General features: G+C 34.7%; 4 protein-coding genes across 4 annotated transcripts; all 4 read right to left on the bottom strand.

Moving 5' to 3' along the window:
• Positions 1 to 23: 23 nt before the first annotated feature.
• Positions 24 to 5,495, bottom strand: BX664DRAFT_151335 (uncharacterized protein). Its single transcript, XM_051539896.1, has 7 exons — positions 5,194 to 5,495; positions 4,987 to 5,102; positions 4,718 to 4,904; positions 4,173 to 4,636; positions 4,046 to 4,087; positions 3,897 to 3,956; positions 24 to 3,805 (listed from the first exon to the last, which is right to left on the bottom strand). The coding sequence occupies exons 1-7, from the start codon at positions 5,448 to 5,450 to the stop codon at positions 78 to 80; spliced, it is 4,854 nt and encodes a 1,617-aa protein (XP_051398795.1). The 5' UTR covers positions 5,451 to 5,495; the 3' UTR covers positions 24 to 77.
• A 352-nt stretch (positions 5,496 to 5,847) lies between these two features.
• BX664DRAFT_334991 (uncharacterized protein) lies at positions 5,848 to 6,755 on the bottom strand. Its single transcript, XM_051545813.1, has 3 exons — positions 6,715 to 6,755; positions 6,375 to 6,565; positions 5,848 to 6,151 (listed from the first exon to the last, which is right to left on the bottom strand). Exons 1-3 carry the CDS (start codon positions 6,730 to 6,732, stop codon positions 5,989 to 5,991), a joined length of 372 nt encoding a protein of 123 aa, XP_051398794.1. The 5' UTR covers positions 6,733 to 6,755; the 3' UTR covers positions 5,848 to 5,988.
• Positions 6,756 to 6,974: 219 nt separating this feature from the next.
• Positions 6,975 to 10,235, bottom strand: BX664DRAFT_334989 (uncharacterized protein). Its single transcript, XM_051545812.1, has 4 exons — positions 9,036 to 10,235; positions 8,772 to 8,948; positions 8,515 to 8,708; positions 6,975 to 8,432 (listed from the first exon to the last, which is right to left on the bottom strand). The coding sequence occupies exons 1-4, from the start codon at positions 10,046 to 10,048 to the stop codon at positions 7,057 to 7,059; spliced, it is 2,760 nt and encodes a 919-aa protein (XP_051398793.1). The 5' UTR covers positions 10,049 to 10,235; the 3' UTR covers positions 6,975 to 7,056.
• Positions 10,236 to 11,361: 1,126 nt separating this feature from the next.
• Positions 11,362 to 13,610, bottom strand: BX664DRAFT_334985 (kinase-like domain-containing protein). The gene is made up of 3 exons (XM_051545811.1): positions 12,879 to 13,610; positions 12,210 to 12,689; positions 11,362 to 12,048 (listed from the first exon to the last, which is right to left on the bottom strand). Exons 1-3 carry the CDS (start codon positions 13,444 to 13,446, stop codon positions 11,540 to 11,542), a joined length of 1,557 nt encoding a protein of 518 aa, XP_051398792.1. The 5' UTR covers positions 13,447 to 13,610; the 3' UTR covers positions 11,362 to 11,539.
• Between the last annotated feature and the right edge of the window lie 323 nt (positions 13,611 to 13,933).

Raw genomic sequence — 13,933 nt, 5'->3', positions numbered from 1 at the left:
AAAAAAAAAAAAGAATATACAAAAAAAAAAAAAAATAACTAAACTAAAAACTTACCAAACCAATAATAATAATAGATCTAAGCACCAAACCAAGTTTCCCAACTGTTTTGATTATTTGTATCAGCTGGTTCATCATTACTATTCAATAAATCAGATACCCTTGTTACTGCAGCTGCTGGAGATGTTGTAGAAGGTGGATTCAAAATATTTCGTCCTGAAGGTGCAGATTGTGGTCGATGTTGTTGTGTGTTATTATGAGTATAGTTACTTCCATAAGAGCGATAATTAGATGGAGGAGTGTCATAAGAAGGATAATCCATAGACTGAGTTGATCGAGTAGAGGATGATGGATTGAAGTAACCTGCCCTAGGTCCAGGTGGTAATGTTGTATGATAAGGTGGTGGTGGCGGTGTTGCAACAGGTGAAGGATCGACTGATTTTCCATAGGAATGAGTTGGTAATGATATTGATGTATGATAAGGCTGTGGAGGTGATGATGATGTTGATACTTGTGAATACCTTGAAGGATGATTGTCAAAAGTGGCACCCATAGGAGGCATCTGTTGTTGTATATGTTTGTTGCCATATTGTATCGATGATGCAGGCTGAATCCCTTCACGTCGATGTACTATCTTGTCCAATTGCATTTTTTCTTCATTGTTTTGATAAAAGTTTCGAACTTGGATCATCGTCTTCGTTTTCATTGCATTGGCAATTCTTGTCCAATCTCTTCCAAATTGTTCCAAATAATGTACAAATTCACCACGTTCAGACACAGACCAATAGGATGAACTTGATGCTCGTTTTGGTTCCAAACCTGATTTCTTGCCAAGTATATTACGTCCAGTGGATACCGTCATGTCATCACTAGTCCAATCATCTGTTGAATCCATTTTCCCAGATGTCGTCCTTGCACGACGACGTCCTTTTTGTTGTGGTTGATATGGTTGTTGCTGTAATCCAGGATGATTAGAAGATGGATGCTGTAAACCAGAGGATGTATCGTTGGTAACGGGCGACGAGTAAGAAGTTAATGGTGATGATGTTGTATCCATAGTATGATCCCGACTTCCACCCATTTGAAATAATCCAACCAGAGCTGCAGCTGCATCTTCTTCCTCTGCCTTCAAACCTGTACGTCCAGTTTCCATTTTGATAGTTGAAGTATCAGAGATCATGGTTGTTGTATTTGTTGCTATAGATGGTGATGTTGTTTCCGGTGTAGTTACAAATTCTGAATTATTATCCTCTTCACCAAAAGCATTGGGTCCATATTTTCTTTTGTGATTGAAGTAAAAATTGCGACATTGTTCGTCTGTCTTGGTACCAACCTTGCTAGCCACTTTAATAAAGTCCCTACCCAACTCCTTGAATGCATCCACTGCAGCGTTCTTGTCTTGATCAGTCCATTTTGCCATAGTAGTATTTGATGTGCTACCTTGTGACTTCATTGACTCTTCAGATTGATCATCTTGATAACTGTCACTGGTAAGTAGTGTCGATGATTTTGTATACTCTTGCTTTGATGATAATTTGGTGATGGTTGTACCTTCTACCATTGAGTCTTCAGGAAATACAATTCCAGTATCAGGTACGCTTGTCACAGATGATCGTGGTGATCTACCCTTTCGTTTGTTGGTCTTTCGTTTTGTTGATGTACTATCACTTGTCACATCATCATTGTTTCCAGTTGTCATATTAGTGGTAGTAGTAGTTGTATTAGCTGTAGCAGTAGCAGTTGTTGTTGTTGTTGTTGTTGTTGTTGTTGTAGAAGTTCGATTTGGTGCAGAAGAAGGTCGTTTTGATTTGCGTCGTTCAGCAACACCATCCCAGTAGGCATTGGCTTCTTCCAATTCGCGTAACTCTTTGGATTTGATTTCAGTTTCTTTTTCTTTAGCCCTTCGTGAAACTTGTGCTTGTCCAATATCCGCCATAAGTGCTGAACCCTTGCTTTTTCCTTTACGTGCACTTGTTGCTGCATCCCCTGTGGCCCGTCGAATAGCTGCTGCCAGTCTTTCACGTCGTCTATTTTTCCCACGTCTTCCCTTTCGCATCAATGCCTTGAAGTCGATCTTGGTCTTCTTACGATAATAGAATAACACACATTGAGAAGCAGTCTTAGTTTGTACCGCTGCTGAAATCTTATCGAATTGCTTTGGATATTGCATATAACTTTCCATAAAGGCCGTCATTTCTTGTTGAGTCCATACATCTTCAGTTTCAGTACCAGTGTGATAGTATACCATAGGATTCTCCACCAAACCACTGCGATCATCATAAGTCCTAGCTCGCTCCTTAACGTCCAAAATCATAGGTGGTATGGTTGCTGTTGTTTTCGCTGCACGTAGTTCAGGATTTCGCATTTCCGCACTTTCCAATGATTGAATGATTTCTAATAGTTCAGCTTCAGATCTTGCTGCATCGGATGTCCAAGTACCCTTGCCTCCACCACGTCCAAAAGGAGTTGATGCACCATCTGTACTGAATCGTAATGCATCATGATTCCCAGTGAAAATGATACCATCCATATATTCTTCAGGTTCTTCTTCCACCCCTCGTCCACGCCTTGAAGATGACCTGTAGCCAGTTGAACCACCATAACGATCAGATCCTCGACGTTCTTGATCCCGCATTCGGTCGAGAGCCATGTTCTTGTTCTTCCATTGACTATAGATTTTCTTGAATTCACGTTTCAGTTTCCTTTCTTTTTGCTTGAGTTGCTTTTGGTTGTTTGCCAAGTAGGTTGCCATTGGTAACTTGAGTTTCTTAAACGTATCTTCATTCTCCTTGAAGCTTGGACAATCTTGAATCTTGCTATAGATAGGAGCACACCATTTTTCTTCATCAGACCAATCACCACCATCATCTTCTTTGCCTTGCCATCCATTGATCATACGAGAAGTTTCTTTTGCCAACTGTCGATTGACTGAAATAATAGCATTAGAAAGGGCGTTATCAATATTATCATCATGTGTTCGTATTTGATCCATAAGCACCTGAGGTCGTCGTCGCATCATTGGAGAATCATTAAACGGAAGATTCTGAATATCGGTCATTGGTTGACTACCTTCACTAATCACTTGTAAGGCTTGCTTCTTTGCTGCTGCTTCTTCTTCGGTGTCTTCATCTTCATCCTTTGTATCAGCTGGTGACTCTACCTCGGATGGCGGTTGTTGCTGTTGTTTGCTGTCAGCCTCTTGTTTATTGATTTGTTCCAGCATTTCTTCATACATGGTGATATCGTTTTCGATTTCGTCAATTCGAGCCACAATTTGTTGTTGAGACATAATTGGTTCTGACTTGACTTGAACGTTGGTGTTGGGTTCAGTGTTTTCTTTGCTATTGTCCACCGGTGATGTCGAAGATGAGATTTGCCGAGATGATTCGACAACGATATTTGAAGATGTTCCCATTTCTAATTTGACCTTGGTTGTTGTTAACGATATTTCTTCTTCACTAGTGTTCATTGGTTTTGTTGCTGTTAATGATCGATGTTCAGACTTGACTGACTTTTCATCTGTATATGTTGTATTAGACTGTGATGGTGAAATATAGGTTGACGAAGACTGTGGAGAATTAGTTTTGTGGATCTTTGTATCTGTGAGATGAGCTGGTAATACTGCAGATGCAGGAGATTGAGAAGATAATATTGTTGAGGCCGATGTAGGTGTAGGAGCATCAATATCCATCGTATTATCGCGCAAGCTAGTTGGTAGAGAGACATCAACACGAAGAGTAGTTTTTCTACTTGATTGTTCATTTGATTCATCAGGTCGTATGTTTGTTGGCAAATGAGTTGTCGTTTCTTTTTAAGTTTGAAAAAAAAAAAAAAAAAAAAAAAAAAACGTTAGAACATCATATTATTACTAATGTCAAATTTATTTTATATTTATTACCTGTTTTTTTAAAATTTGTCACTTTTATTTGATCATCATTGTTGTCCTTGTCAGGTATGACTATGAATAAAAATAAAAAAGAGAAGTTTAGACATATAAATATCATCACAATATCTTTTTTTTTTTGAAGCGCTGTAAGGAATACTTACTAGAATCGACTGTTGATGGTCCTTCCACTTTTCCAGTATCAACTATGGAATGAAGAAAGGCAAAGAAGAAGAAGAAAAAATAAGTAAGAAGAAGAATCATGAGGGTTTGTAAGTCATAAAAATATACCTGATATACTATGTACAGATTCTTGATCGACTTCAATATCATCGAACTTTGTATCAGTAGACTTGTTATCATCTCTTGAAGAGGTAGATATAGATCCAGTAGTGCCATAGACAGATTTTCCAGTGTCACGATCCCTTTCACGACTATTTGCTCGCCAAGCGGTTGTATTACGATCCAATCCACCAGTAGTAGAACTAGGTCCAGTAGAGGGTATAGAAGTACGAGGAGGTCTATTACGATAACGATCAAATTCAATAGATGAGCCTCTTGATACAGGTCGATAAAAATCACGATCTTCAAAGCGATCCCTATTATCACGATCATAATAATGAGTGCCAGGAGAAGAAGGTTCACGATCTCTGCCACCAGGTCGATATGAATCACCACCAAACGGAGGAGGAGGATAGGCTGAAGTAGGACTAGTATAAGAAGAAGTATCATATCGTATATCTCGCATACCATAACTATTGTTTATTAAAAATAAAATGAAAATGAGAATAAGAAGGATGAATTCACTTATTTTTCATTATTGTTATTCAACCTACCCATCACGACTTCTTCTATCAAAATCACGACGACGATCGTCATCTCTATAACGGCGATCTCGGTCCCTTTCCCTTTCTCGCCAGTCAGAATATCTTGAAGTATAACTTTCAGGTGCATTTATAGAAGATTTGTTGCTTGATTCATCCTTTGCTTTTGTTGATAAGGTAGATGGACGTTCAGTACTGCCTAAAGATGGATATAATAATAATAAAAATAAAAAGTAATGTTTAACTTTTATTCCGTTGGTTTTTTTTTTTTTTTTTTTTACCTTCACGGCGTAATGTTGATGAAGGTTTATTATAATCTCTTGGAATATTGGATGATGAAGAAGAAGAAGTATAATGATGTGAAGTTGACGTTTCGTCACGATAATAAGGCGTATATCTAATATATTAATAAAAAGTTGGAGAGTGAGTAAAGAAGAAGAGATTTATTATTTATTATTTATTATTAATATTATTAATATTATTTTTACCTTCCACGCATATATCTATCTTCTCTCATCATAAGCATAGATCGATCCCTTTCTCGTTCTCTATCTCTTTCACGATCTCGTAATTCCCAATAATCGTCAATAGCTGCAGTCATACCGCTTCGTGGTCGATAGCTATAAGAATCATATCTTGAAGAATATCTTGGAAGATAACGTCCATCACTGTATGGAGGAGATCTTGAACGTGAAGGCGAGCGTGAATGTGTGCCTCGAGAAGAAGTCGAGCCAGTTGCACTCATGGATTCAATAAATATAATATAATAAAAAATATATTAATATAAAATTATGAGTATATATAAAATATAAAGGAAAAAAAAAAAAGGAAAGAAAAGAAAGAATTTTTGAACAACAAAAAAGGAGTCGGGAGTTAAATATTCCTCGTATCAAATGTGATCACAAGACTGAACAAAAAAAAATAAATAAAAAAAAACAGAATGCTGCGTCAAGCAATTTTACAAAAAATTAAAAAAAATCCGGTGTTCATAATATGAATGTCTTTTTGTTGTTATTGTTATTGTTATTTTTTTTTATTTCATAACATCATCATCATTGTATATGTCAAAATAAACAAAGAAAAAAAAAGGAAAGGATAATAAAAAAAAAAGAAAATGGACGAGATATGGATAAAAAAATGAATGGGAGACAAAAAAAAAAAAAAAAGAAAGAAAAAAAGAATAGGGTCATCAAGGGGAGAAAAAAAAATCACAAGGTGTGAAATATATTATAGTAAACAACTAAACTAAAAGAAGAAGAATAAAAAAAGAATAGATATCTACCTTACAATTCGTCGAATTGACGACCAAGTTCATCCAATTCAGCCTTGGCAGAATTGTATTTTTCCAAAAGTTCTTCATGTCTGGCTTCTTTTTCTTCAATTTCCTTTTGTAAGCTATCCACCTTTCGTTCAGCTTCTTCGGCCTTGAGGTCAGCTTCGTTGAAACTAAATAAAATAAAAATAAAAAAAAAAAGAATGAGTACCTGAGCCAAAAAAAAAAAAAAAAAAAAAAAAACTCCCAACTTCTTTTTTTTCCCCTTGAGCTCGTTCTTTTTTTTTTTTTTTTCTGTAGAACTTGGCATTTTCTTTCCCTGACTTTTTTTTTTAAACATCACCATCATGATTCCTTCCAAGTTCTCCTTTTTTTTTTCTTTTTTATAGAACTTACTTTGTAGAAGTAGTCTTGAGTTGAGATTCAGTCTTTTCCAATTGTTCTTCCAAGTTCTTGACACGGATTTGCAAAGAGAGAAGTTCGTGGTCCTTAGAAGTATGTTCAGATTCGAGTTGCTTCACCTTGGCTTCAAGTTCGTCAGCCCTAGCAGTAGCTTCGTCAGCTTCAGCACGAAGAGCATTGAGTTTCTAAACCAAAATAAATGATGATGATAAAATATGTTAGTTTATCATTTACGTTCATTCCATAAACAAATAAAAAAAATAAACACATATCATAATAGTATATCAAATAAAACTATTACATTAATTCATCTTTTTTTTTTTTGTATATTTACCTCCTTGAACTTTTCCATGTTGAGTTATTTCTTATAAAAGATGAGAAAAAGAAAAAGAAAAGAGAAAAAAAAAAAATATATAAATTTGAGACTGTAAAAAAAAAGGTCATCAGCTAAAATCTTCAGCTCGCATCGGGGACTAAAATAAGGACTAAAAATAGAAGGAGAGAATGACGACGAAAAGAACAACGAGCTCGTTGATACTCGACAACGATGTCCATTAAGGGAAATCGTACTACACGTTCAAGGGACATACAAAGAGAGTTTGGATAGTTAATATTTATTAACAGATTAAAAAGTATATATAAAAAATATAAGACAAAACAGTTACAATACAATAAACTAAACTAAAGACACATCTACATTATCCATTACTTGATCAAAGGCATATTGTAGATCTATCAAAGAAATTAATTCACATTTTGATAATTTCCATTTTCTTAATGTTGGATCATTGGGTAAAAAAAGATGTTGATCCAAAGAAGCCAAAAGAGATGGATGATGGTAATCATTGTATAAAGAGCATCCATCATCCCAATAATGTTTGGTCCATTCCGGTATATTGCATTCTTGTCCGATTTCTTTTGATGATTTCATATCCAATGTTACAAACTGAGGCTTTTCTTCTTCTTGTTGTATATGATGTGATGGGTTGGATGGATTGATTGTCATAAATGTCCATTGCTTTTGTTCTCTCTGTGTTGCATAACGTCCATGTTTCCACCAAGATTGAAGATATGAGAATTTCCAAATATCGTCAATCCAATTTCCCACATGCACTATTACCATAGAGACCAAGGATGATGCAGATGATGATGTCGATTCTGATGATGATGGTGGTGGTGTTGAAGATGTCGATTGTTTCATGATATCTGCTGAGAGTCGATTGGAAGATCGCATAAACGTAGTTTTAATGGTAGTAGTTTTTCTTGTCGTGCCATTTTGATGATTGAATTGAGTAGAAGATGCAGCCGTTGTCATAGGTGAGCTTAACTGTCCCACAAAAGGATACTTCGCCCTTTGTCCAAAAAGTCTTGTCAGTTTCACTTTCATCCAAATAGTAAAAACAATAACTGGTAAAATGGCCGTTGCTGCAGATAATACACCTTTCAAATAAAAGAGTCCTACCATTGTCAACTGGAAAATCAAAAGACCATCGGATGTGTAGCGAGCCATTCTTCGATAGTGTCTTGAACCACCAGATTCATATTTCCGGATATAACAAAATGCATATTGATGTCGATACACCACAATCGCCAACCAAAAGTAGAATAGAGCAAATATCAAGATCAAAGGTTGAATAACAGAATAAGTGACAGTAATGACCAGTATCAAAATATGATTGGGATAGTAGTAATAATAAGGAAATGCCCAGGGTGAGGTATATCTTGCCATCTTACGCGGAGTTTTCGAGAATACAGGAAGAGTAAGAATCAAATGTCCAAACAATTGTGATCCCAACTGAAACAATTCCATGCCATGGGTTGCAGAGTTGAATAGAATGTAGTTGAGGAAAAAATTAGCACCTTGTGGTAAAGAGTTGGCCAAAAGTTGGATGATTTTAGCGGGTTCATATAACACATCTAGCATACTTGATAAGAACGAAGTTCCCAACAAGAACACAATCAATACGTTGAAAATGGCAAAATGATAGTATCTACCAAGAACACAATCTTCCAATTCAGAGTAAGATATGAAATCTTGTTGTTTCGAAATTTCTAAATTTTTTTAAAAAAAAAAAAAAAAAAAAAAAAAGATCACGCGTCAATCTCTTTCACATTATTCCTTGATAAGATTTACCTAGCAATATCCATGGTAAAAGACTCATGAATAAAGTCACCAATAAAGTTGGTAAGATGTTTTGAATAAAGGAGCGCACCACCAAAGAAGTATCAAGAAAATAACTGAGAAATCCGAAATGTTGAGAAAGTGATTCAATCGATGTCAATCCAAGAATAAATGAAATAGGAAATAACCAAAATATTGTCAAAGACCTATTAAAAAAAAAAAAAAAAAGATCAATCAATTATCTATGCTTAGTTTTTATTGATACTTACCATACTGCACAGAACACTACCCATTGTCGAATTTTACCAACCATTTTATCTTTTCTTCCCAAACGTAATAATGTAGACCACATAATATCTCTTGGTTCTGGAGCCAAAGTAGTATCAAAGACACCAGGTTTCCAACATGTCACAGCTTGAGCACAAATTTGTGCAGAATGCGCAGATCTTGAAATAAAAAAAAAAAAAAACATCATTAGAATTCTACGTTTTATTACAAGTCTGGAAATATATATATATATATAAAGTACTTACTCAAAGGTCACAAAGGCAGTACCTGTAGGTTTGTAATAATCTGGAGAAAGATTGGCATCACGTAACCGAAGAATTTCATTATCCAAAAGGCGAATATCATGCATCCAAGTCAATAAATCGTCCATAGGTAAACCAAACAATAATAATTGTTTGGGTAAATCCAACCAGAAATCTTTATTACCATCATCTTTTTGTGAGGAAGAAGATTGTTGTTGTTTATGCTGTCGTCGTATGATTTGTCGTGCCAAAAGTATCAATCGTCGTTCGAGTTGATCCACCCATTCTTGTCGTTGTTTTAAAGCACAATCCAGGGCATGACTTGCTGCTCTGTACACTAAAGTGACAGAGGTAACGCTTCCTACTTGAGTGATACTGAAATGATTACGTAGTGCTGCCGTGTTTCTTAATGGATGAGGGATATTGGTGATCAAAATAGACCGAAGATGGATAGAAGCTGGAATTGAACTAGATATTGATGATATTGGTGGAGAAGTGGTTATATTAGATAAACCGTCATCATCATCGTCGTCGTCGTCGTCGTCACCATGGTGATCATTTGCAGTAGTATCGGTAATCATTGTCTTGATAGGCGGTGATAAAAGTTGTGATTGTTGAGGAAGGTTTGTTGATTCGGCCGTTGATGGACAAGTTTGTAATAAATATAGGTGATGCCAGTGATTAACGAATAAAAGCCAGAGCCAGGTAAGGGAGATGAAGTACAGTAAAAAGACATGAACCCATACAATGAGCTGTTTATTGGGAACATTGGCAATAGATAAGAGATACAAAGTGGAATTGCTGTGAAATTGATCCATAGGTCGAGTATCCATTGGTAAAGTAAAATTAGTGTTATTGTCGTGATGGTTATCAAAAGGATTCCAATCAATATTTTGTTGTTGTTGCCATGCATCAGAAGAGCCACTGGACCAATGAATTGCCATAAGAATAGGACATACTATGCAAGATTGTAATAGTAAGAACTGTACAGTCATTCGTAAAAAACGGAGATGCATAGTAGCATCCAAGCCGACTTTTCTGACATAATATTGTTCATCTAGTCCGAAAGAATAGGTCAACCAAGAGAAGGGTCTTTTGAGTAATATAGGTGCTGCATTACTGGAAATAAGATATTGATATGAATATTTTAAAAGAAGAAAGAAAAAAAAAAGAGAGATAAAAAATGAGAATAAAAGAAAAAAAAAAAAGAAAGTGAAAAAAAGAAACCAATAATTTTGAGATACCGTCATATTAATGGATAAAGTATAAAATTCCCTTTCTTTTCTATTACTTACACAGAAAGTCGTGAGCGTGGATTGAAAAGGCATTGCATAGAAGTAAGATGGCGACAGGCTTCAAATCCAAAGATACAACATGCTGTAATAGCGCAGGAAATTCCAAATGTAGTAGATAATCCAAGTAATGTTGGTACATAATACACAGTGTCAATTGTCGCCATCAAATAACAAATATGTATCTAAGTGATGATTATATATTTTTTTTTGTCTATTGAATAAGGATTACATACAAAAAGAGAAAGAAAAGATAATTGAAGACTGGGGGGAATAAAGGATAGCTTGAAGAATTGAAGGGAAAAAGAAAAAGAAAAGAAATCCTTGAAGATTTAAGGAGAAGTAACTGCTTTTTTTTTGTGCTACGGGGAGAAAGGACAGGAAAATAAGGGGTGATGGTAAAATCTGAATAAGAGATACCAGTTTTTTTTCACTTTTTATTGTTGTCAAAGCGGAATGTAGTTTTGATCAAAATTGGACGATGGAACGAAGGTGGCAAAGATATGAACAATCAATAAGATAAAAAAAAAAAAAAGAAAGGATTGCTATAAAAAGACATCATTTAAATACATTAGAATGATCATCATGAGTAGAAACCTTTTTTTCTTTTTATAAACACAGAAAATAGATAAAAAGGATTAAGAAATGACGGGCTTCATGCAACAGGAGAAAAAGGAGGAAACGTGGGTTAACTCCTCTGATGCTTTTTGGAGTCTACCTTTTTTTTTCCACAGACATCTTGGTTCATTTCCCCAAGGCAACAATGGCGTTTTCTCCTAATTCTACCTCCCTTGGCATACGTTCTTTTTTTTTTTTTTCTTTCTTTTATTTATAGTTTATTTTGTTATTATAAATACGAATGATTGGCAACATTAATGATTAGTCATGATGGTTGGTAATGACGATAGTGGGTGATGCGAATGATGAGATGATGAAGATGATGGATGATATGTGATGATAGATAACAGTTGTTAAGAATATTGAAGACAGTAGAAGAACTCTTTTTTATTATAAAAGTACAACATATTTTGATGAATAAAAAAAAAAAAAGTAACTACATAGGCTATTTGGTATAATATATAAAAAGGTGGAATGGAATGCTAGAGAATCATATATAAAAAAAAGTAAAATAAAAAAAAGAATGAGTGTAAAAAAATAAAAATAAAAGAGAGATAGATACAAAAAAAAAAAAGGAAGGGTAATGTAAAAAAGGATTTATTGACAAGTCTTGTTTTGACGATGATTGTTGTTGTAAGATGATGCTGGAGGATATTGTTGATGATAAAGTCGTTTTCTTTCTTTTTCAGCTACTACACCAGGAGGTTCGGAAGTCATGATGACTAGATTGTTGCGATGATGATCATTAGCAGCAGTGGAAACATGATGGACATGATGTTTTCCAGGTTCTTGTTCAGTACACATATCAGTTGTCTTGACCCAATCATCATCCAGTAATTGCTTCAAAGTCCATCGTTTTTGGGGATCCAGTTCCAAAAGACCAGTCATGGCAGTACGAGCTTCTCTTGGTAATAATTTCAATAGACCACGATGTTGAGCAAACAGTCTGAATGACTTGTCACACATGCGAGGAACACGCCATGGGAATCGTCGAATGGTCATACAGATAAAAATAATACCACAAGACCATAAATCTGACAATTGAGCGTCATAGCTTGATTGCGTATATTGTTCAGGGGCAATATAAGGATCTGATCCATAGATGCCTATATACAATTGAATCAAATATGACATGGCCAAAAAAGGAAGTCAATAAAATTAAGTAAAAAAAAAAAAAAAAAAAAAAAAAAAAAAAGAATAAGGTTAAGATTCAATCCATTTTTATTAGACTAAATGTCATCATCTTTTTTTTTTTTTTTTTTTTTACCTTTTGTCATAAGAATGGAAGATTCAAAAGGATATTTGAAAACAGTGGAGCAACCAAAATCAATGATCTTCAATATACCATATTGATCTAATACCAAATTATCCAACTTGAGATCTCGATGAGCAATACCCATAGTATGATGAAGGTATTCCAGGCCATTAATAAGTTGACGCCAACAACAAGCAATTTCTTCACGAGACATCATTCCACTCATGACAATGTTGAAGAGATCATTTGGAGCAAAAGTCATAACTTGATAAAATTGACCATCTTCTTCTTGTATCATGTCTAATGTTTCAATGATATTTGGATGATGTAAAGTAGAGCCAATACAGAACTCCGCCGTCACTTTCTTGGTATATTCTTTTTCACTTTCATGAGTCAGTCGTTTTCGAAATTGTTTGACCGCCAAGATGGATTGATCTTTATTACGTCGAATCAATCGAACAGAACCACCCGCACCTTTACCAATATAACGACCTATTAAGACAAAGAGAAAAAAAAAAAGTTAGGAGACTAGACAAAAATAAATTTGAGGGGATTTTTTCTCTGTGTGTTGGTCAATGTTGAGGGCATTTTTTTTTTCTTTCCTTATTGGCAAATATGCCTCATAAAAAGAAAATCGCGCTTTTGCATAATTTCAATAAAATACTAATAATGAATTTTTACCCCATTTTCCATAACGAGTTTCCAAATCATGATGAAATTGATTGCCAAAAGTGAAATCAGGTGATCTTGAATGACTTGATACAACAGAAGAAAACGATGATGATGATGAATGAATGAGCCGATCTAACCATTGTGTTGTTGAATGTGATGATGAATGATCATGATGCACGTGGTAATATTGATGATGATGAAAATGAGTTTGATGATAATAATCATTGTATTCAGGACGTTTAAAAATAAATTGTTGTGGTAAAGAAGGACAAAGTGATGATGATAAAGGCTGAGAAGGAGAATAACAAGAAGAGGTGGTAGAGGAAGAAGATGAAGAAGTAGACCGACTAGATGTATAAGAAGTTGGAGGAGTAGATCCTTGTTGTTGTATTAGATGAGATCGACGTCTAGGATTGGATACAGCAATTTGTAATCGTTTTGTCAATTCAGTAATATCGATAATACTTGTATCATTGGAATGAAGATGTCTATGTGAAGCTGTTGTATGAGATAAAGCTGGACTTGGTACAACCGAGCGATCAGGGGTCATGATGCCATGGGTATCAATAGTAAGCATTGTTTCTTTTTATAAAAACAATAAAGAAATTGAAAAAAAAAGAATTCAATAATGAATATATATATTATATAAAAATAAATAAAGGAAAAAGTAAAAGAAAATGGGAAGAAAAATAAAAAAAAAGGAAAAAGTGGGAGTTTTTTTTATATAACCCAGAAAAAAAAATTGAAGAGGGGGGTGTGTCCACACATATACATACAAAAAAAAAATACACGCGGGAGGAGTTTGTAATCTACATGATCATCATCATCATCATACCATCATCCATACATTCATTCAATTCAAACTATTTTCTATATTAAGGATATGTGACGGGAGTGAAAAATAAAAAGGATGAAACACAAAAAAAAAAAAAAAACTCACTCATTTACTTTTGAAACTTACTTTGTAACCCTCATTCTCTCCCCCCAATCATTCATTTAAAACTGTCAACAAAAAAAACATCATTGCTTTATCAGGTTATATTAAGTCGGGTTAGAGAGAAACT

This window comes from Halteromyces radiatus (genome assembly GCF_025201355.1).
Source record: "Halteromyces radiatus strain CBS 162.75 chromosome Unknown BX664scaffold_5, whole genome shotgun sequence".
In the NCBI taxonomy this organism is placed as follows: Eukaryota; Fungi; Mucoromycota; class Mucoromycetes; order Mucorales; family Cunninghamellaceae; genus Halteromyces; species Halteromyces radiatus.
This window is presented reverse-complemented; position numbering and strand designations above follow the sequence as displayed.